The following is a 25,103-nucleotide window of genomic DNA, read 5'->3' as shown; positions in this document are numbered from 1 at the left end:
CAAATATTTTTCTGTAACTTGGAATGTGCTATTTACTATTGATCTATGTGCATTTTTTATGTATTGTTAATCTATACTAGTGTTTGCTGTGCTGCTCACCATCCTGTAATCTCCTATTTAGATCTATATTTTGACAGGCTCTTTTGATCTCTATGACTAGGGCAACAAATATGTTTATAGGCAATCTTACACAACTCATCTAATTTTCTGACTCATGTTTAACTGCAGCATAAAGGAGCTGATACATCTCTTGGGGTGTATACAACCCCCGGAAGCTGGTGAGGAGTTCTGCTGTGCCCTCTGCAGCCTGGAGGTGGAACTGCAACTTTGATCTCTGACCTGAAACCTTTTAAACGTCATGGCAATTACATAAAATATTTATCTGGTTCTTGAACTTTACTGGTCGTCGAAATCTCCGATCGGCAGGTATTTTTTAGTAAGTCAAAAAATAACGTTTAATGACTGGTTGGATGTTTTTAGGAACTTCCTGTGAGTCTGATGAGGAAGTGTAAACAGCACGCATGGAGGGCGTGTCTCTCTGATATATGTTCCTGTAGCTGTGATCATGGGGATTTCTCTTAAAAATATGTGTCTTTAGTTCTGGATTATGGGGGATGCGGCTGTAGCGAAGCGTCGGGAGCAGCTGACGCGTTGGTTGGGCTCCAGTACCGACAGAGAGCCGGCGGTGCCGCGGAGTCGCTGGAGAGGAGATACGATCACCGGAGCTCTTGATGGAGGCAGAAAAGACACCACCGAGCAGCAGAAAAAAAACAGGTTTGGAGATTAGTCACCACAATAATGACAACCAACACAAAGAGAGCGTTTTAGCATTCATTAACAATATAATTCATCGATGTAAACAAGTATTTCCGAATAAATATGTTTCTGTGTTTCTTAGCTTAACTCTTTAATGAAGATCTCCAGATTTAGTTAGCTATTTTGGGTGTCAAGGACCATCTGCCATGCATTGGATTACTATCCTGTTAGCATGTGATTACTGATTAGTTTTCTTCTTAATGGATTAGAGAACCACCACAAATGGGAAATATTGTTCCCAGAGCTGATGGCTGATGAAGCTGAAGATTGCAGTTAAGACCGTAGAAACCTGAATTACACAACATTTGTTGAGTAGGAATGTGATTTTATTCTAGTATACGTCAGTCCAGATCTTTAACCACTGGGCTGGTGCATCCAAAGCCTTTACTGTTTCCTCATTATATCTTGCTTAAGATGTATCAAATTTATTATGTAAGGGTCTTTAGTGACAGTGTTACTGTGTAGTTTTTGAGGTGTCTGATGCTAAATACCATTCCAGATAACCTGTGTCTCCCTTTCTCAGGTGGCGAGTTAGATTCGAGAAGAATGCAGAGTTCCTAGCAGTGTGTGCTAGCGGTGACACCGAGGAGGCGAAGGAGATGCTGAGAGAAGCAAGAGTACAGAATGGAGAGGATGATATGGTTAACTGTGCCAACACAGATGGAATAACTGCTTTACACCAGGTTAGAATCTTACTGCATTTTTTAAAACCATTTATCGTCTTGAATAAAGTGAACATCCACATGCAGGATACAGTGCTATTTCGCTAATATGTTTTCAGGAACTTAACTTCACAGTCTCATGTATAATAAAACTAAAAAAAAAAAAAAAGAAGTTTGCTCAATGTATTGGTATTGTACTGGTTATTGGCTGTTTTTAGAGATTTACATTGAATAATGATTATTTAAATGGGCATACTAATTTCCCCTATATTAACATCGACTTTGGATTTTTAAGATGTGTTTTCGGTGATCTGATCAAAAGAGGTTAGTTGAGACGCATTATTTTTCAAGACTCCCTCCATCTCACCTCATAAAAAACAAAACAAAACGAAACAACAACAACAGGTGATTGAAATTGTGGGCGGTGATTTTGATTATGATCTGTGTGTTTTGGTACATCTCATAACAGATCCCATAGCAATAACAGGACCCTTCAAAGGTTTAGTTTATCTCATTTAATTCTAAAGGTTTTGGGCCAGTAAGATTTTTAAGCAGCACAGCCATTTTCAACACTTTACAGTGTACTGAACATGTTAGATGAATGCAAATACAATGTGGTCAGTGTGTTTTTGACTACCTTGTATGTGTTAGGGGTTGAACGACTTTTTTTTTATATGATGAAAGTCAAGTCGAATAGTCACGATGACATCATTAATGAACAATTAATGCTCCTTTAACAGCTAATTTTTATCAGTTCTTTTGCCTTTGGGTCGTTTTATTTCTCACAGATTCTTGCTCGTTCTAAATCACATATTGATAAAGTAGCACAGTAAAGATTACATTTATATGAATGCATTAGTGAGCGCGATTGCGTGTGTGAATTAATTCTACTTGGCAGCGTCTCTTTAGTAGTACTGATGCTGTGGAATTGTTTTCTTTAGAAATAGATGCTTGTACTTATCAGTTTCTGAACAATAAGCGGTTTAGAATGTGCTTTCTCCCATTCAATTCCGAGCATCCAGTAATGTAACCAGACATGTCTTGTGGAGCTTTCACAGTGTACAATTATTTGTCATTTTAACTGTTTGGAAACGGAGCATAAATGTAGAAGTCCCTCAAAGATTTCTTATCCTGTTATGCCATCTATAGGACCAGCGACTAGTCAACGTCAAGCTTAAAGCAACATGGTAGAGCATTTAAGTCGACTAGTCTATTAGTCTGTGCAACCCCTAGTGTGTGTCAGTCATTAATATTTTAAATGATTAAATATCAGATAATTAGTTCATGTCTTGTAAGAAATACGGTGCAACCCTCCAAATATGAATTAATATATTTATTAATGAATATATTTTTTTATTCTTCATATATTAATACAAAAAGATAAAAGATTTTAATGTTAAATGTGAAATAATTGTGTGCACATACAGTACAAGTGTAGGGAAATGTTATTACATTTTAATTGGTAGCATTTATTTATTTATTTTTACAAGTCATTTTTCGAATATTTTAAGTTTTGTTGGGAAAAAAAAGTGTAAAAGCTTTTCAAAGAGTACATTACTGAGAACTTGGCACAACCTTGGTTTTAAAATTGTATGGTCTATTTGTTTTATTTGTCATTGCCAAATTCAAAATGATTTAAAATGTGTTTTTTTTTTAATTGTTTAGACAAACTAGATGATTGCCCATTTATTGGATATCAGTTATATCATACAAATAATTATAGTATTTCTGTAAAATTCTGATGGACTGTACATCCTGCTTCTCTCAGGCCTGTATCGATGGCAGTATGGAGTTGGTGGAATTTCTTCTGTCTCAGGGAGCCAGTGTTAACCAGGTGGACAGTGAGGGTTGGACTCCTCTTCATGTGGCTGCATCATGTGGAAACCTGGAGATAACAGAGTACGTTATGAGTGAATTTAGTGAATATGTGTTTAACTTATTGACTCTGTGTCAAAATGTTGTAATATGTTTATCATTTAGCTGGCTTTGAGATTTCTTACTGTTAAATGTGATTGCAATGTGTTCTGAGATTAATTCACAATATAGCACAGCCTTAAGTCTGTTATTACTATGGCTATGAATCAGGTAAATGTAACTATTTATTTGCAAAGCATTCTGTGCCTAGTGAAACTTTGCACTTAATATAAAAATTTGTTGTTGTAAATGAAGTAGTCACATTCACATTTTACATTCAATCTCCAAATGTAACATTAGCAAATCCTTTTAATACAATTTATTCAGCCAGTTTTACAATATCTGCATGGCTTTATCTCTGAGATATGCACATGCAGTATTAATGAAAGGATCAACCAAGTATCCAGACAGAGACTGCAGTGAATAGGTTTCCTAACCATTTCCTTTGAGGAGGAGGTTGCCGGGTGAGTGTGGCCAGTAATGGAGCTTGTGTAGATGATCCTCAGACATCTGCTCTCTGTGGAATGGTTTGTTCTTTGGGTCCGGGGAGAACTGCATGCAAATAGTATGAGGAAACACAACCTTCCACAGGAAGTTGAGAAAAAAAACACAAAAGAAAACAGATGCTGCATTAAATGCCTTAATAATTTTTCATGCTTTACAACAGTTCATGCTAATCGCAGAAACGATCTCATTTTCCCCAGTCCTCTATATATTTAAGACACAAATTTTTGATTGAAACATTTTACCAAGCAAATTAATTTAGTGAAATCCTTCTTCTAGAATATATAATTACTGACATGACAGAACAATACTGTACAGTGGTAATAACAGTATTCTTTGGTGTGCAATTATATGTTGAAAGGATGTTTCGTGTCAGCGGTTACTACATCGTGGCACTGCTTTAAGCACTGATTTTTTGTGTTATACTACTATTTAGGAAGAACTCCAGAAATGAAACACGTGATTTTGTTTTGGTGGTGTACTAGATCATGCTCTCATGCTTGGTGCATTATTTTTCACATAATTTACATTATTACAACACCTTTCTCCCCAGCCTGGCACAAATGGCTCGATTAGTTCTGGGTTTGATGTAGGACGCAGTGCATCTGCAGCAGTGCAGCGATCGCTTACGCACCGAATCTATTTTTGCTGTGCTGCACACGCTGAATAAAAGTGTCAGTGTATTGTTCGCGTTAAAAATTTACATGGATTGACATGGAAATGTAGTAATTTCACAGTAAATTGATACAATTAAAGTCCACTACGTTTCACAGTCAACTCGTGACTTTTGGCTAGGTTTAAAACAAGAAAAAGTGCACTTTTAGATAAGGCAATTAACATAATAGATGCACTTGTGGAGACAGTTCTTTAAGACCCGCGTTATTGCTTGTAATAAAGATTTACATGCAAAAGGCACAAAAGTCGACTGTTTCTGTCAGTGGTGTGTTTTAATTTTAAATGTTTGAGATAGCCTAACAAGAAAAGTAGACTAAATGCTGTGTTTAAATGTGTTGCTGCTTGCTTGAGCAACTTAATATACAAACCTAGAAGTCAAATGCATGAATGTTTTTTTTTTTTTATAGGTATTTATTGATTTTAGTATAAAAACTGGTTTAAACAAATGTTTATGCAAGATTGTTACATTACCGTGTTAAGAGAATCACAATGCTGAAAAAGCATCTTCAATAACAATGTTTGATTTGAAATCAAAATAATGGATAAATGTTGTGTATGTGTTAAGCAGCCTCGGATCAGTGTTGGACTGCAAACATTTTAGATGGATGTCAACAACTGCTTAAAAATAACTGCATTTACTATGTACAGATACGTGCACATGTATTATGTTTATGGTTCTTTATACATTATATAACATTATAAAATTAAATGCTGTGAAACTGTTATACAGTTTAGTTTATTTATACCATAGTCCAGTGTTCCCCACAGACTTAGTCAATTTGTGGCGGCATATATATGCAAAATAATTTTCTGCCAGCTGGATAGAGGTTTTCTCTGTAACGACTGTACCTAGCGGCACCCTTCCGGTCTCTCTCCTGAAACCAACATGGAATTGACTAAAACTGCAATTCATTGGGTGCTAGAGGCCATCTCCAAAAGGGAGTCAGTCCCATAGACTCCCAATGTAAAAATTCCCAACTTCACAGCAGAATTTTTTTTTACAGCCGGGTACAAAAAGTGGTTTTGATCTATATAGCATAATTAAAGGGCGTGGCCACTTGAGTGAAAGGTGGATTGCTGCTGCTGTCACCACTGTCAATCTAGATGGGCGTGGTTTTAGCTACCTGCTTTGTCCATTTTCGACTATCCGGGAATGACTCGCTGCCAAGATGGTGACGGCTAACTCCGCCCACTTCAGGCTTAAAAAACGCTCTTCAGAAAACCTACGGGTGACATCACAGACACTACATCAATGTTTTTATACAGTCTATGGGCTGTACACAAAGCAGCACTCCGCTCACAACTCTGCTTTATCAGACATTACATACAAGATAAAATAAAAATATAATATATATAACATAATTATTCTGGTGCATGTCTGATAACTTGCGAAAACTTAACACTACAGCAGTACTACTTCTTAGTCATTTTCTTGTCTGATGCACCACAACCTCACCCCTCCCCACCCCCAAACCATCTGAATTTTTTGTAGGTGAGAATTATTTTAATGCCATTCTAACGGCCACTTTGTGACATCACAAAACCCAGGAATACAATGCTGTAGTCCAAACGAACCATCTGTTGTATTTCTTGAAAAGGTATTTTTGTAGACACTAAATATCTCCCTTTGGAGTGGAATTTAAGATTTGTAACATTGTAGATATTTTTTATGCCCAAACATACACACTGACTAAAATTCAAAAAGTAAAAAAGCGTAATAGGACCCCTTTAAAGATTGAAATGACTATAAATGTTGGATTGCCAGTACTAACGGAACAATTACAAGTTCATAAGTTGCTTATACTCTGAAAATTTTGAAATGTGTGTTTTTGTTTGTGGACAGAGTTGTGTGATTAGAGGGGTTTAAAACATTAAAAAAATTTGCTTCAGTAAGTGCTAGAAATACTTGCACTGCTGTGAAAGATATGGACCCATTTGGCATGTATTTTACTGTGCTTATTTACTGGTACTGTCACTTTCAGATTTCTGCTCAGGCATGGTGCATCCCTCTGCGCGGTGAACTGTGATGGTGATGTGCCAATGGACATTGCAGAGGATGAGGCCATAGAGACACTGCTGCAAGAACACTCATTGACACAGGGTTAGTCAACAGAGCATCTGAAATGTCACATCATAAATACACTTATGTGGAAGTCAATTACATTTAGAGGTATCAGAAAATAAAGCCTGCCATTACCCATAAAAATAACCCAACCCAAGTTGGTTTGAGTACAGGTGCAGGACACAATGCAGTAAATGTAAAATAAATGTCCACATACTGATGTTGTTTAACAACTTGCAAGTCAAAACTTCACCCCTGACGAAGACTTCAGCATTTTTGGATTCATAACATTAAGGCTTAGTTCACCCAAAACTGAAAATTATTGTCATGATATATTCACTCTTATGCCCTTCCAAAACGGTATGACTTTGTACATACATTGGAAGTCAATGAAAACCAAAATTGTTATTCAGAAGATCTTAATACAGATGCAGATTAAGAACAACATGAAGGTAAGTATTCTACGACAGAATTTTCAGTTTTGGTTTTGGTACTATCCCTTTAGGGTGCGGACTCGAAGCAGTTTTTCTTTTTGATTCACACGAAGTATACTAAACTGCAAGACATTTTTACAAAGTGTAATGCATAACTTTTTACAATACATAATATTTACCTTTTATATTCATTTAGAAAATATTTCCACTGAAGTATTTTTATTCTAGAAATACACAGAAGAGTACATTTACATTGAATTCACTTATACAGTGACCTAGTTAGATAAATAGTAAAAAAAATCTCATAGAGTCTTACATATTTTATTGTTTTATGCAGGAATGTATGAGACCCTATAATTAGTATCTCTAATCTCTCAACAGACATGGATGTGGAGGCAGCTAAGCGGGCAGAAGAGGAGTGGATCATGCGTGATGCCCGCCACTGGCTCACAAACGGGCTACCTGCTAATGTTTGCCACCCCCGGACTGGCGCTACTCCCTTACATGTAGCAGCAGCTAAAGGATATCTGGAGGCCATTAAGTAAGTGTAAATGCAAAAAGAGAAATGTTTCCTCATGAGTTTCCTCTTGGCATTGTAAAAGTTTTACTTGTATTATAACATGGTTTAAAGCAAATACTTTTTTGTAATAGTTATATTCTTAGCAGACAGTTTTACCACAGACTCCTGGTTAGGATAACTTACTCTACTGCTGGTACCTCAGACCATTGCATCATATTTGGTCAGGTTAACACCCCATGCTCGTGCAGAATGTTCCACATCTTCCTCTAAAATGCATGATATCTCAAAACTTGACTGAAGGAAAAAACAAATAATTGTTCAATGTTTAGAGATTGTTGTAGTCATTGTGAGTGTTAATGAGTGTGCTGCCTCACCTCCCTAAATTGGCAGCTGCTTTTTAAAGAGTCATGAACCCACACCTTGACTGTTTATCACTGGTCTCTCTAGATTAAACCTCCCAAGATATGGGTGTGGAAAGCTGTGGAAATTAGGGTAGAGGATGGGAAGAGGTGAGGAAGAGAGCATGGGTAGAGATTTGATCATCCTTCTTTTTTTAATGGAATCTTGGTGTTACACTTGTCTGTGTGTGAAGATGTTACGCCCAACGCAAATCTGTGAATGAATGTTCCGAAGTGAGGAAATTTCAACAGATTTCCCCTGCTCAGGGAGTAGGGAGCAATGAACACTGTGTTGAGACCATGTCAGTCAAAACACACTTCATGCACAGAGCTAATTTCTTACGAGCTGATTATCTGAATCAGGTATGTTAACAAAGAGAGACATGCAAAATATGCAGAGCTGGGGGGTGGAAGGACTGGAACTGAGAACAGCTGTCATGGTGTGTTACTAATGGTACTGACAACTCACGATTGAGTGGGTGAACTGATGCGAATGTGGTCTAGTTATAGTGTAAGGGGAGGGGCCGTGGCTCTGGGCTCCAGTGCGTCATCGAACCCCTTTTTAGTCCAACCTAAAAAAAATCCTGAACATTCCATACAATGAGTGTGAGGTTTTTCCATTTTAACCTTATGTAAACTCTATTTCTGTAAAATGGCGTTAGAATAATTATGGCAGAAATAATTGTTTAATCATTATGTATGTTGATTAGCCCCATAAAACCTATGTGTTTTTATTAGGGAGGTCATTTGTTTTGTGTGGATATATTCATGACGTTACATTCATCATATTCAGTAAAATCATTAATTTTACCATGGTGAGTAAGCTGAGATTGCATCACGACCAATTTGAAAGTTCTGTGCGACTGCCGCAAGGGGGAGAAATGTGACAATCGTAATCATCCAAATGACGGAGACAGTGGAAAGGCGGCTTGGATAAGTTTAGCAAAGATTAATCTTCACTCGCCGGACACTATGACTGAGCGCTTCAGAGTACTATTTTTCAATTCATCTCAATGGATGCACGGTGTACCTGTATTTTTGACATACCATATCTCCTCAGTATTATTATTAGGATTTTCTTTTCACTTTTTTTTTTTTTTTTTTTTTTTACAGAAACATTGAATGGCCAACACCAACTGAAGCACCACCACTAGTCTTAAGTTCAGTTAAAATGACAAATATACATTCATAAATGGTTACCAATTTTTTACTCTAATTACTAAAGTTCTATCTTGATTATCATATAATAATAATAATAATAATGCATTTTATTTATAATGCGCTTTTCTTGGATCCAAAGCGCTACAGCAAATATAGTACAAAATACATCCATTAGAATTAAAACCACAACAACAACAATAATAGAATATAAAAGAGTGAAAAAAATAGACACAAACATCATCTTAAAAATATGGTTTTTTAACTCTTTCTTAAAACTATCTTGTTTGGGTCAATGGAGTATGTATGGAGTAACTAAATCACATATGTATAAAAGTATGAAGGAGCAGTTCCTTGTACAGCTTTGAATTTTAACGTAAGAATTTTAATGTCAATGCAGGTTCCTAAGCATGCCAGAGATGTGCTGACAAGAGAATGAATAAGGATATGTGCTGCTGGGTTCAGTATATATTGCAGGTGCTTAATAGATTTTGCAGGTAGGCCAATCTATAGGGCAGTACAATAATCAACCATAGAGGTAACAAAAACATGGACTAGCCTTTCAGCATCAGGTAGCGAAAGTAAAGGCCTAAATATGGCAATTTTCCTGAGATGCAGATTTTGAAATGCTCTTGATATGTGTGTCTAGTGTCAAGTGAGAATCAAAAAGAACACCAAGATTACGAACTTGAGAAGATGGATATATTAAACCATTATCAAGGTGCAAACTGAAGATTCTACTATTGCTGGCAGCTGCAGGGGTACCAAAAAGAAGAAGCTCTGACTTGGTCCCATTCAATTTAATGATATTGTGGTACATCCATCATTTAATTTCCTGCAAACAGTCAGAGAGTGATTCCGAGATACATTGTAATATTAGTTTTTGTGCTAATATAAATTTGGGTATCATCAGCATAGAAGTGAGACCCCAAACCATGCTTTCAAATAATCTGCCCTAGAGGAAACATATAAATACTAAAGTGTATAGGGCCTAGGACAGACCCCTGGAGAACACTATGACAGACCTGTTTGACGTTACTTAAAACAACAAACTGGGAATGACCAGAGATACCAAGCCAAGTCTCCAGTCTCTCAGTCAGTATAGAGTGACACATCGTATCAAAGGCTGCACTCAAATCTAACAGCACCAGGATAGTAAGCACACCAGAGTCAGAAGAGACAAGAAGATAATTCATGACTCAAACAAAGGCACTCTCAGTACTGTCTTGATTGAAACCCAGATTAAAAAAGGTTCTAAGCACTTGTTCAGGACAAGTGAGAATGAAGTTGTGATACAAAAATTGGCCTATAGTTTGATAGGTCAGACATATCACACCCAGGCTTTTTGAGGACTGGGGTGATGGCAGAAACCTTAAGGGCTTAGGAAACACATCTAGTTATAAGGGAGGTGTTGACAATGTTCAAAATGAGAGAACTGATAGATGACAGACAGTCAGTTGGAATGGGGTCCAAAATACATGTATTTGAATTCATTGTCATAATTTATGAATGTAATCAATGGTTACTGTAAAACTAGAAGGAAATAAGAAGGAAAGTTTTGAAGTATAAATCTCAGTAGGTGCACACAGAGAGATAGAATTAATGGACTGATAAATATTCATATTTTTTTCTGTAAAGAAATTCAGAAACTTATTGCACTGCTGTACAGAGGAACAGGTAGGTGAGTTGATAGGTTAAAGGAGTTTATTAACTTAAACATCTTATTAGGATTTTCAGTAACATCATTAATGACTTGTGAGTAGTATTCAGTTCTTGCTATCTTGAGGGCTTCATTGTACTGAACTAAGTGCTCATCGTACATAAGTTTAGGGACAATAAGATATTATTTTTTATACTGCAGTTCAAGCTGCCAGTTCTTAACTTTAAAAGTTCTAAACTCAGTAGTAAACCAGGGTTATGATTCTGTGAATGAGTCGGCACGTTCTTTCCTAGAGGTCTGCATGTCTAAAGTTGATGATAAAATTAAATTATATTGGTCAACAGTATTACATGTAGAAGTATCATTGATCATGCGTGGATAGTGATTAAGATCAATATTTTCAAGATTTCTAAAACGAATTACCTTTTTTAGTGACTTTTGTTAGGGAACAGAGAAATATGCCATAGAATGGAAATCTATATTTACCTTGGCATAGTTGAACAATAAGAGTTTTGTACATGGAAATGACACACCGTGAGCTTCAAACACCATTGTCTCCTGTAAATCTCATATGTGCCAAAGACAACTGAAAAAGAGGTGAATCCCAACATACCACCGACTGTGACGTTAAAGTCAGGATCATTAATGTTTATGTCCCCAACATTTGCATAATGTATACCAGCCCATGTTCTAGGCCAGCCGGACCTGCACAGCCGAATCATTGATGCATTGTTGCCAGATATTGCTATTAGAACAAAAAATGATAAAGAAATAAAAAATAAACCCAAATTATTTCAAATTAAGATAAGATAAAGATATCGCTGACCCTAACTACAACGTACTACTATAAACGTAAAAAAGACAAGTCCAAAACACTTATAAAAGCTGGATCTGGCAACACAGAGGCTGCGTCCATGACCTCACTAACAACTCTCTCTCAAGCCTTGTTCACTCCACCAGTGTATCGCAGCGATCATGTTCATTCCACGGATGCTAAACATTCTTGCAAATCTGTGTCTTCGTCTGATACGTCTGATTCTGTTGCCAAGGTTTGAGTAGAGTAGGGCTGCACGATTATGACAAAAATCATAATTGTAGATTATTCCCTTGAAATTGTAATTGTGATTATTAATTACGATTATCATAGTTTACATTGATGTTTATACCATATTTGGATGTAACTGCATGCCATATGTTTATATTGAAATAAACAAGCTGAAAAAAACTCTTAACTGACAAACTTTTAAGGCTTATCTATAGTATTAAGCCTCAAATGTCAACTGTACAGCGGATGGGTTTCTTCTTTAAATAATAAAAATATGAATGGTATTATGTTTTACTAAAATGAAATTAATGGGGAAAACCCTTAAAATAACATAAAAACAGAATAACAGAAAACCTAAATAGAAAAAAATGCATCCTAAGCATGCAGAATAACGTAAGTGGACTTTGAACGATTAATTGCCGCTTTGAACGATAACATGATTGTGGCATCCATAATTGTAATTGCGATTAGAAATTTGATTAATTATGCAGCCCTAATGTAGAGGGTTAATTTACAGAATCTAGGAATGCCTGTATATTAAATAAAGGGGTTGGCCTAGGGCTTATTTTTTTTTTTTTTTTTTTTTTACCTGAATACAGCTTGGTAATAATTGTACTGACATCCTTTCCACTTCCCAATTTTTTTTTTCAAACTTACCTGTACCTATTTTTTGTTTGGAATTTGTCTGAAAATCCACCAGAAATCTAAGTGGCATGCGTTTCTGGGATTATTAGTTTTATTTACTCATTTTACTTTATTAATTATATTTTTTATGAAAGGTTATTATAATTCATAAAGGAAGTATACTTCATCTGTTTACATCTCAAAAAATGTAATCTAATGTTTCATGACCCTTTAAAATACTACATTTAAAATGCTCACTAGGTTTTGTTACAGAGCTTGTATCTTCAAACTGTTCTAAACACTTGTATGGAGGACTTTTACAATAAAATACACTTTCCTTCATTCCTTGTTTAGATTGTTGTGTCAGTGTGGTCTGGATGTGAGTGCTAAGGACTATGATGGCTGGACTCCACTCCATGCTGCATCTCACTGGGGTCAAAGTGAAGCCTGCCGTTTGCTTGCTGAGCAACTGTGTGACATGGAGGCCCTCAGTAACGGGGTGAGTGAGAGAGAAAAAAAATGTGCTTAACATTTTGTAGCAAACTCTGTTGGCCAGTAACTGTAACTATGAGAATCACAGTTGTCTTCCTTAGGTAGGTTTTGCCATCCTTAAAGGAATGGTTCACCCAAAAAGGAGAATTCTAAACTAGTATGACTTTCTTCTGAGGAAAGTAAGATAATTTGTGAATGTTCCAGTGTTTTCATGGAAGTCAACATTCTTCATAATATCTTCCTTTGCTTCCGCATAAGAAAATAAGTCATACCGGTTTGGAACAACATGAGAGTGAGTAAATGATGACAGAATTGTCAATATCAGGTGAACTAGCCCTTTAAAAACCAAATCATCCATCGGTCCCCATTTCTGTTTCAGGACAGCTTTATCTGATTTTATCTATTCCTATTTCTGTGTGTTATAATCCTTTATTTCTAGGAAACAATATACAGGATAAATATTATATCTGTGTTTACATCAAGAAATATGATAGCAGTAGCAAATATACTGCAATCCTAAATAAAATAAATGTACTGTATTTCTAAATGGGAAAGGTAAAGCAAAAGTTAAGGTCTGATACAGTATGTAGGTGTAATAAGTGCGTAGCAGGAGTCATGCACTCTTAAAGGAAAAGGAAGTGTGGAGCTTCTGTTCTGTGTCAAAATGCACCAGAGTTCTGCAGCCAGCAGCAGCATTGCAGTTAGCCATAGTTCTGTTTCATAATGTGTGTGTGGGTGGGTGTGTGTGGGTGCATGCATGTTTGTGAAATTATCATAACTGACACCAGTGTTGTTGTTTTTTTTTGTGTTTTTTTTTAGGGTCAGACTCCATTTGATGTGGCGGATGAGAGCGTTGTGTCTTTACTGGAAGAGCTGTCTCTAAGACAGGCTAATGTGAGAACATATACACTTAAATCTAAATCTGTCATTTTAGACTCAAAAGCTTACTGTATGTAATATAGCAGGCCTATTTAACTAGTGAACATTTTGAAAAGGTTATCAATTATTTTTCATAGACTACTTTTATTAGGGTGAAAAGAAGAAAAAATAGACTAATGTCTCATTTTGATTTTGTGACAACAATCACAAAATAAATTCTAAAGTGAGTTTTTTTGTCTCACCAAGTGCTATGCTTTTTTTCTTTGCTTTTGCAATATGAAAGAGAACAAACACTTGCAAATCTGTTCAACTGAATAATAGCCACAGAATTATTCTACTGAATTACTCATCTGTCTTCAATCATATTGCTCTCCCAGGCCATCAGGGAATACTCTTGTTTTTTCTCTCCTGCAATATATATTTGCATCATTTACTAGGACAGGATATCATTTTAATAGAGTGCTGCAGAAATTATGTATTTTTGTAGGCCATCCTGGATGTCACCATCACCGTGGTTCCCTTGGCTTAATGGAAAGTAAATAGGGTTTTTCCATTGGCTTTATGATTCTTAGATGTTTTTTTCATCATGAACATTGTTCATAATATTCTTCTCAAATGACACAACTTTTATGAATGTTAAAGCCAAAATACAATCGCCAGAGGACTTTGTATTTGAGTATTTATGAGCGGACTAAACCATGGTCACATGACTTCAACGTCACCATCAGTAACCTTCCCACAACTCTTTCAGTCTGTATTAAAAAAAAAAAGCATTTTCTCTGAAAAATGTAGTTAGAATAGTTTGCATAAGTGTGATCAATGACACAACAATGCTGTGAAAAGTGGAGTAGCGAGTAGATGAGTTTTCATGTTTGGTGCGATGACGTTTAACACCTTCTCAATCGACAACTTCTGTATTCTCATTTAAACACTTAGCAATAGTAAAAAGTAAAAGCTTTAAAAAAAATTATAAGGGGGTGTTAATAATGTACTTTGTTTTAGAATAAAACTTGTAAAGACCTTATTTCAGGCATTTTTAACCAAAAATCCATTGACTTTGTGACGAATGAACTGGAAGTACTAAAACACTAACAGGATTTCCAGGTTTTGGCCTACAAAAATACATCATCCATCCAGTACACTATTATCTGTCCGTGTTTGCTAAAGTTCATAATTTGAAGCAAATTAAATGTTTAACACATGAACACACACATTTTAAAAAGCTGTCACCGTGTATGTACACTTTAGGTGCTAATATGTACTTTTAAAGCACTATGTACATTTAAGGTACTAATATGAACCATTTAGAAATAAATAAGGTACAAAGATGTAGTGTTTAGCATTTGTACTGTAGGGTACCACCCTATTGACTCACCCTATTAGCTTTGTACCTTTCTTCTTGATGAGTGCACCGGCAAACTGAAGACTTATTTAACATATTTATATTTTTTGTATCCTTAAAAATCAACTGCATTAATGTGTTAACTTATTAATGAATCTGTTGACAACTGTAATTTTATTCAGTGAGCCATGAAGCTGTTTATTTGCTGATTAGATGAAGACAAAAAAAGTGTAATGATTATATAATTTTTTGCATATGTTTATTTTAGTGGAGGACTGAACAGGCACTTAACGAGCAACAAAATTCACAAATCTCAAATGCCAACACTGCAAGAGACAAGAGACGCAGGTAAGAAAGATGATTAGTCTTTCAGTCTTTGCAGTCACGGACGTCTTCACTCATGTCTCTATTTCTCTCAGGAGCTCTGTGTGCCGAATGAGCAGCAGGGACAAAATAAACGTACAGGACCAGTCTAAAGAACGAGGGGTCTCAGGAGGCCTGGGACTCAACGATGAGAGGGAAAGCAGCCCAGGTCTCTCTCTCTCTCTCTCTCTCTCTCTATCTCTCTCATACAGCAGAATTCAAAATATTCACAAACATGACACATACCTGTACAAGAGCACACCTTTATGACGATGTTTGCTTTCTTCTCTGTTTTAGAAAGTTCAACAGTGTCAACACCAGAGAGCGTTGTTCCTTCTTCAGGGGTCAGACACACACTCCTCTGTTTCAGTTTTCATTGTCAGAATGCGTCTGCTTGTGCATGGGATAAATCACTGTATCTTTGTGTTCTTCAGACCATTGAGGATAAAGAAGTCCAGGTGAATGATCCGGACAGAGGGAGTCGCACAGCAGTTGTGCAGCCCACACCTCAAAGGCAGGAGTCACTTGCTGAGAGCAGTAATGCCTCTAGTGATGGAAGGAAGTAAGATTTATGTGAATTTGAAGCTTTATTCAGTACACTATTCATTACATAGAACTTTATTTTTTAATGATGGCTGGGATTATGGCTTGCTAACCATTTTAAGTCAAAATTTACAACAAAATATGACGTTTAAAAAAATGTCTTTAGTCCTGTAATACTATTGTAATGAGGTCACAAGTGTATGTTTGGGAAAAATTAACTACGGCTTTAAACATGGCTCAACCAATCATAATTAAGGACTGAAACTGTCCATTTTATAAACTAGATTTAAGCTCTATTTATGACTAATGGTGAGATTGTGTATTTCAGGTATCAGGCTCTAGTGAGAGACGAAGAGTCCGAGTTTCAAAGGAAAGCTCGCTCGCGTCTCATGCGGCAGTCACGGCGATCAACACAGGTGTGTGTTCACAACCCTAATCACACACATTGGGTCTGTCAACTTGTTTATCTTTCCAGTCGCGTTGTGCTGCAAAAGATTTTCAGATTTATGTTTTCTGAATATGTCGGTGTTAATAAAAGTCAGTTACATTTCATAGGGATAGAGTTCACCTGTTATTTCAAAATCATCATAAGTAAGACTTCAGTACAGAGTGGCACAAGACGGCCCCTGAGCATACATGTACTCCAGAAAAATACTGTTATTCTTCCTGCTGATTCTGCATAATGATGGGAGCATTGCTCACAGTTGGCGCTTTGAATTCTGACAGCACTGGTCATGAAATTTAAAAATTCAATTTATACATTCCGTGACTTGAATACTCCTGTTCTATGATAAACATATTTTCGATTTTAGAATTAAAATTCATTCAGATATTTTTTGGAACACTTAGTCAAAAATGTCATTGTGATATTGCTGTCCTTATATAATTAATAAAACTGAAAGGTTTTTCAAAAGAAACCGTATTGAGTAGTTTGGTTTAATATTTTGTTAACATTTTAATGAAGTGCCAAAAAATTGAAGAAAACCATTATTATTTTAATTTTACAAATATGATTACATTATTATTTAAAATCATGAATATTAAAAACTTATTGGTATTTTGATTGTCAGGGAGTAACACTGACGGATCTTAAGGAAGCAGAACGGAGTATTGTTAAGACCAATGAACCTCAGCACCTCAGTGTTCAGACTGTGAGTCCCAACATCACACTAACACCAGCTGAAAGAGGTGAGTCTCATTACTATCACATGTGAATGAAGTAACTGGAGTACAGTTGACTAATGATTCTTTGTTCGCTTTGATTCAGTGTGAATTCTGTATAGATAGTGATAATTTTCTCTCTGCATTAGACACAGAGCCAGCAAAGGAATCTGAAGATGCACAGACAAGACTAGGAGTGAAAGAACGCAGGAAAGCAAGGAAAGAGAGACGCTCAACTGGGATTGTTCAGCTGCCTGAAGAGGTAAGCTACAAGCATTCATAAAAAAAAAACAGTGCATTCTCGCACACTCTGAGCATTTTCAATATAAATAGGCTTTTAAAAGTATGCTTTTTTGCAATGTCTTACCAGAATATTTCAAAGAATAACAGAAATAATTGTATCTGTAGTTTTGATGCCTTGGTGTCAAGATTATTTGGAAGTGTGCAACTGAACCTGGATTTTAAGTTAATGTTTCCCACAACCACATTTCCTCAGAAGAACAGGAGTTTGTGGTGGTTCCCTTTAGACTTGTTTTTAACTAATGGCTAAAGCGATGCCAGGGTACTTTTTAAGTGTATGAATAAAAAACTAAATTAAATTTAAATTCAGGCTATCAATTTCTACCTATCATGTGTTCCCGGGGAATCGAACCCCCAACCTTGCGCTAGCTGGCTTGCTAACGCAATGCTGTACCAGTTGAGCTACAGGAACACTATAATAATGATTTTATGATAATTCATTTAGCAACAAAAAAACATAAAAGGAAAAACTATTTGTGAGACTAGGACATTGTAGCAACAAGTCACTCATTTTCATCAGAAAATGTACCTATTTAATTTAATAGGGGTGTAAGTGTCCGTTCTGACTTTTATTCTTAATCCTATCATTGTGATGCATCATGAAATGTGCTTCATGAAATTGGGTCAATGTAAAATGTATGAATAATTCAATTCAATTCATAAATGTTTCCAAAAAAAGGCATTAATTTATTGGAGAGACAATTTGCACTGCAGTCAGATATTGACAAAACAATGAGTAATCAAGCCATACATACAGTCTCAGATGGTATTTTTGTAGTGAACAGTTGAATATGGATCATAGAATTGTACATTATGAAAAATTGAATGAACCAAAAATAGAAATTACATATTTCAATTTTTGGTTCATTCAATTTTTCATAATATACAGAATGTCATAAACATCTGGGTCAAAGAATTAGCAACTGTATATTAATGCCTTTTATTACATTGTTATTGATTCTGATTTGTCAATCATGGCATTCAGTGGTCATTCAGTTTTTGTTGCAGTATTCGTCTTGTTGCTAAGCTGGGGTTTTTTTTTTCTTCAAACAATGAGAACATTTTACACCTATAATTAATGATTATTTTTGCAGTTGCATTTGGTGCCAGTAGTGAAGAAATTTCTTAATACAGACTTATTGACATTGACCGTTATTGACAATTAATGCTACTTTTGTTCAGACGGATGAAATGGAATCTGGACAAGAACCGAATGCTGAACAAGACAACAGAACAAGGTTTGTGTGTGTTTGTAAGGTTTAGTGTATCTACTGATGTGTAGATTTGTTTGAGTGGTACTGATTGTGCAGGATAGTGTCTTGTGTTTGTGGTACATATGTGGGTCATAGTGTGCATGTGTGGGTGCATTCAGGTTTGAGTAATATTGAAACTTTGTCATGTTTTTTTTAACAGTGTTGGGTTTTTTGTTGTTGTTTGTTTTTTAGAGATCCTCAGTTAGATGATTCCAGACACTCTTCTCTGGATTATAGAAAAGTAATGATTTTTTTTTACACAATAAACATTTAGAAACTAATAAGTAATAAAGGAGGTTCATTCTCTTATACAGTATGTGTGTTATATGTGTTCTCTCAGTTGTATCGGCAGGTTTTGAAAGAGAATGGAGATCTAAAAGAGAAGCTTCAAGAAACCCAACTGCAATTAAATGAGAGTAAAGTTGAGCTTGAGAAACTCAAACAGGTGAGAGTTTATTTTATTTTTTTGTCCTGAGACCCAAGGATAGGGAAAAAAATTTCAAATTGAGTCAGATTTTTTTGACTGTTCTATTTGTTTGCATCTACACAGAATCAAGAGAATGGATCAGACAGACCAGCCCTGCTGGAGCTGGAGAGATATGTAAGTTCCTATATTTTCATGCCATATCGCTGTTTGGGTGTCTAAAATGAAGACATTTACTACCACTAAAATGTAATGTTGTAATGTAATGTAATGTAATGTTACAGCACTGTTAAAAATGTGTTGGTACATTAAGTAATTAATGTTAAGCAAGAAATAATTCATGACGGGCTGTTGAATTATTACGCATGTAGCGCAAATTCCTTTCACATCTCATCTCAAGGAACCTTTATACATTCCAAACATCATTTTAGAGCTAGTGGAGGCTTGAGCCACTGATATAAGAGAGAGATTAAGCATGTGTGCTTTACCTGAATCTGTGTCTCTGAACAGCACTGTATCTACTAAGGGCGAAACTGAAGGTTTAACTGCTTCAAGAACATCGACTTAACTACGTCACTACTGAGAAATATTAAAACTATTTTAAATATAAAGTCATGGGGCAGCGCTGACAGGAATTTTGTCATTGTATTTTTTGTCATTGTATGTTTCAGTGTGTGTGCATTTGTATGGGAGAGAGCAGGAGAAGGATGTATGTTCTTCCATAGATAATAAAACACAATTACTATAATATATGTAAATACTTCGTTTTTTTCTTTTCTGTTGTTTAATATATTTATTTGCTTATTTAGTGTCTTTGTGGTTTTTGGTTCTTATGCTGTTGTGTTCACTAAGGACCATTTGGTGAAGTGATATTGAAATGCAATGCGTTCAAGACCTGGAACTACTTTAGCAGTGTCTTTCCCTGAAAATAATTCCTTGCACATCTTAGAACGTTCATCAGCCAATCAGATTCAAGCATTCAACAGCACTGTCGTATAACCTAGATTAATAAATGCTATAAAAAATATTATTTCACCACCTAATGCACAGATGTTAAAGGATTGAACCTTATTGTAAAAAATATTTTGTTGTTGTTTGTTTTGTTTTTAATTCTGCTCTATTCTTTATTCAGGAAAAGAAACGTCTTCAGCGGAGAGCATCTGAGTTAGAAGATGAACTCAAAGTAAGAGCTTGAGCTTTACAGTATTTAGAACTGTTTAGAATTTCAGAAACAATTCATGGTTAAATTTGTTAAACAGAGCTGTGATTACTATAGTCTTTTGATAGCTGAAAACACAATTAGCCAAACTTGCAAAAGGTAGGAGCTGTATAGTATTTTTAGTATGATGGATATGCCAAATCCGCAGAGCTTTCCTTAAAGGTTTACTCCACCCTAAAATGAAAATTTTGTCATCATTCACTTACCCCCATGTCGTTCCAAACCCGTAAAAGCTCTGTTCGTCTTTGGAACACAATTTAAGATATTTTGGATAAAAACCTGTTAGTGAGGCAGTAACGTATGATCAAATAACTGTTAACTGTCTCCGAGAGCAATGCATTCACAGGATAAAGTCAGGTCATCAATAAACTGAAAACATTGCGTCTTAATATCTAAAAAATAAACGACCATCACAAACGAAGTAGTAGTGGAAGTATTTCTTGTTCCTATTATGACTTTTGTAAATCTACTCCACAAATCAGCTCTAAACCAGTAACGTTAGATCTCAACCCGCGGCACGTCATGAAATCACATGCGGCCCACAATGCCGAACACAATAATAATAATAATAAAAAAAATAATAACTTTAAGTTTTACAACTTATTTTAGTTTTTACATATGGAAAAACACATAGGGTACAAACGAAAAGTCAGAGCAGTGTAGAAGAGTGCTTGATCCATTTGGCATCAACTTTACCAATTCTCCCAAAGCAGCCTATACTACTGTTTCAGCTATTAAAATAGTTCAGTTTTTTATGTTTGGAGCAGTTTTTGATTGTTAAACAGGCCTATAAGTTTTGTTTTAAAGCGGCCAGCAAAGAGAGAGAGTTTACATAGCCTATATTTGATCAGTTTAGCCTGCTCAAATCATCACGAATTGTCTAAAATAAAATATAAAAATATAAAACAGTTCAAGCATGTAACGATGTTTTAATGTTAAACCCAGATGTGCGCTATATCGAATATTTTGTGCGGAGAGTGCAAGATTAAGCACGCTTTTTTGGGACATATAGGTGCCAGCGCGATCATAATATAAAATAAAGAAATATAAAATAAAGAAAACAAACATGCTTTCTGCTGTCTCGTCTTGAACAGGAGAGCTTACAAAAATAAACCGAAACTCAGCGAATACATGCCTCACAGACATGATAAATATATCTATAGAAAGCTTTAAATTACTACTTAACAAAATAATAAAAACAAACAACAAAAAATCTCAATACAATCATAATCCGTATAGAAGGCACGTCTAATGAGGAGATGATGAGTCAGGCAACTTCATACTTGGGACACAGACTCAGAAAACAGTTTATTAGTAAATAATTCAAATATCTTTTTACTATTTCCCTCTGTCACATTCATGGTAATTACTTTTTCCGGTGCTTTGCGACATCTTTTGAACTCAATTTGAATGCAGAACTGTTTATCTGCACTGATTTGATATGAATTTGGATCAGCATAGGCTACATTTGTGAACGCACCTTTTCTGCGATGTCACGTGTCTTACAGGCTGCAATTTACAATCACAACTTCATTGTGCTAATAATCCTTTCAAGCCGATTTTTACTAAATTGGTCAGCTCCCGACAGCATCGGGTGTTTTATTAATTGTGAGTATAATTATTCTAACCAGTCGTCTATTATTAGTCTCTGTAACAAAAGCAGTTGCATGAATACTAAAGTTTGAAACCAAAAATGAAACCATCGACAGAAATACTGAACACGTATTACCCTCCATGTTTAAAAATACAAGCACAGTTGTTTAGAGGTTATTGACATCACAGAATTTACAGGTATTTTGGAATGGATGTGTGAATGGTGCTTTTCCGGAAAAAAGACGGAATGTCGTTGACTGTGTGAATGGCGCATTTTTGAATTCACCGGTAAAGTCGTTCTGGTAATTTTACGGCAATTTACTGGTATTACTGTGTGAAAGAGGCTTGTGTCTCCCAATATCACTGTGCTGCGTGTGCTCTTCTGTGTCCTCCGCGTCACAAGGATGCACTGTTTTTAAATGTATTTAGCTTTGATTTGGAAAAAAAACTAAACAAAACAAAACTCTGATATTGAGAGACACAGAGGAGACCGTTGACAAAGGAATCATAAAATATCTTAAATTGTGTTCCGAAGATGAACTGATCCTTTTACGGGTGTGGAACCACATGGGGAAAGTGATTAATGACAAAATTTTCATTTTGGGGTGGAATGACCCTTTAAAGTTTGCATATACAGTTTCCATGTGCTCACCTCACTCTCTACCCCCCCCCCCCCCCCCACCCCCCAGGTGCTTGTGGATTTGCGTGCTGACAACCAGAGACTTAAAGATGAAAATGCAGCTCTCATTCGTGTCATTAGTAAGCTGTCTAAATAAATCTTTGGGCTCTTCAAGTTTTTCCCCTGAATTCCTTGGGAAAGTTGCTGTTCCATTGTCTGCCCAAAGACCTGCACAACAATTTTCTACCCCTTTCTCATCTCTGGGACATATGCCCCTACCTGGGGTGGTTAAACTACTGTTCTTCAAATTGATATGTACATATTTAAGGCCTTGTTTAGCTGCCACTCTAGACCCATCAAAACTGGAATTTTCAACGACTCTAGAGCTCAAGTCCATACTCTAGATAATGGTGTTCAGTTCTGATTCAGGGTGCTCTTGTATCACTTGTAATGTTATTGATTTCTTTTGTGCAATGTGCTTGCTGCTTTTTTATTAATAGCACAGATAAGACTCATAGCTTTAATGTTCTTTAAAATTCTGCAGACTAGCCATCGCACTTAGTTCATGCCCTTATTGTGCCCTACACTGCACTGCACTGCACTGATGAAAATTTTATTGATTAATTTGAGGTTTCAGTTCAGGTTTACTGTTCAGTTTGACTTAGAGATAGCGGCCATTGCAATCATTGTCTTTTAGCAGGTACCTCTAGAAAACTGCAAAGTTAGATAAATCAAGATTTTAGGAAATACAGAAAATAGAATATTGTTCATTGATAACAAAAACCATATATTACATCCGTAATCAAAGATCAGTAATGTTAACAGAACAGGTTAATGTACATTGGAATATAATTTACATTTTAATATATTTTCATATACATTCACATCGGAATGTTCATAAACCACTGATCTGTGAAGCAGTATCTAACATTTGTTAAAGGCTTATTACTGAAATTGCAGTGTTACCAGACTTACAAATGTTTAAACTGAGCTTTTTAATGTCATGGCAATGTCAGTTGGGCAATGCCATCATCATTTTAGCTTAAAAAAATAATTTTAATATTTCTTGAAATGGTAAGCAAAAAAAAAAAAAAAAGTGCCAAACAGTAACAACATTTGCTCAGGGGTCTCTTAGTGAGACAGTAGACGGTATTTGGGTGGTGTGTGTTTTTTCTCAGTATATCACGGTTTCTCGTTTTTTTTTCTCAGTATATATGGATTAACACTGTACTTTAGCTGGCTACTGTTCTTTGGACCAAACAGGCATTTGTATGGATCTGTTTCTCTATTATTGCATATTTATATATTATACATGGTGAATTTTGATGCTGTTGTGTTCTGCCAGTGGTGTAATCTCTTTTTATTAGGAAGAGACACAAATGTGTTTTGTACTGTGACTATTGAGTTTTGTCCTAAACCAAACTGGCGCCATAGGTCAAAGCTTTTAAAGGTTTACCACTGTTTTTTTTTGTTTGTTTTTTTTTTCTAAAATTATTGCTTTCAGGACTAAAGCATTTGTTCATCCAGCAAGTGTATTTTGCCAAAATTGTGCCTTTCTCTATAATTATATATAGATAGAATATATCTCTGTTGCTTTGTTAAAAATGTTAGAGTCTCTCTCTGACAAATAAAGATGAATGCAAATGGTTGGGTAACAACCATTAAAACAATCTGTGCTTCAGTGCTGTTCTTTATGCGTAAATAAATAATGGCCTGCCAGACATTATTTTCATAGATTTGATTTCCCATTAGTGGCCGAGGTAGGAAAATTAAACAAGATGTAAGTAGTAGACAATTGTGTGGTTAAGAGTATCATTCATTAAATTGGTAAGTTTTACTGGGTCCTTTTAGAAATTTAAAATATGCCTAATGCTGTTGTTCTAGTTTGTTTAAATCTTGGAAAGATATTTTTAAAAATATTTTTATTGTAAAGACATTAGTGGTTATATGTAATAATACATTCTAACCTGTCCTGCAGTTGCACTATAATATGGTAATCTACATGCATTATTAGTGGGTTTTCTTATAAGCTCTATAGAATGATATGGACTGATATATATGGAAATATAGTGATATGAACTCTTTTATGGGACAATGACTTGTATAAATGCACTATGAAGACTACATTATAAATGTTATATTAATATAAATATTTTAAATAACAAGTTTTCACTTTTTAAAAGTACACTAAACAAAGTGTATCCCAGTCATGGTCCTGGAGTACCCCTGACCATACACATTTTGGATCAATTACAATTGAAAATGAGCATTAGTATGCCCTACTCACTCCAAACGTTGAAGCCCTTGAAGTCGGAACTCTTGAGGGAAGGCGTTGATTGTATCTCATTATGTCGCCCATCTACAATGTTTCCTCATTATCTTCAATCGGTAGAATGTTATCGAGACTAGAGTGCAGCATCAGTTACTCCATTAGCTGTTCTTT

The 25,103-nt window shown here is 35.6% G+C and overlaps 1 protein-coding gene across 1 annotated transcript; it reads left to right on the top strand.

Moving 5' to 3' along the window:
* The first annotated feature begins 272 nt into the window (after positions 1–272).
* LOC128015469 (protein phosphatase 1 regulatory subunit 12C) lies at positions 273–24,330 on the top strand. Its single transcript, XM_052599322.1, has 21 exons — positions 273–426; positions 599–774; positions 1,340–1,499; positions 3,247–3,377; positions 6,554–6,672; positions 7,449–7,608; positions 12,827–12,971; positions 13,784–13,858; positions 15,454–15,533; positions 15,605–15,717; positions 15,846–15,892; positions 15,983–16,110; positions 16,420–16,507; positions 17,162–17,279; positions 17,402–17,514; positions 18,735–18,790; positions 18,998–19,046; positions 19,146–19,250; positions 19,356–19,406; positions 20,362–20,412; positions 22,731–24,330. The coding sequence occupies exons 2-21, from the start codon at positions 608–610 to the stop codon at positions 22,815–22,817; spliced, it is 2,043 nt and encodes a 680-aa protein (XP_052455282.1). The 5' UTR covers positions 273–426; positions 599–607; the 3' UTR covers positions 22,818–24,330.
* The last annotated feature ends 773 nt before the right edge of the window (positions 24,331–25,103 follow it).

The sequence above is a fragment of the Carassius gibelio genome, chromosome A6 (assembly GCF_023724105.1).
Source record: "Carassius gibelio isolate Cgi1373 ecotype wild population from Czech Republic chromosome A6, carGib1.2-hapl.c, whole genome shotgun sequence".
Taxonomy (NCBI): Eukaryota; Metazoa; Chordata; class Actinopteri; order Cypriniformes; family Cyprinidae; genus Carassius; species Carassius gibelio.
Note: the sequence above shows the minus strand (reverse complement) of the source record. Positions and strands in the feature narration are given on the sequence as shown.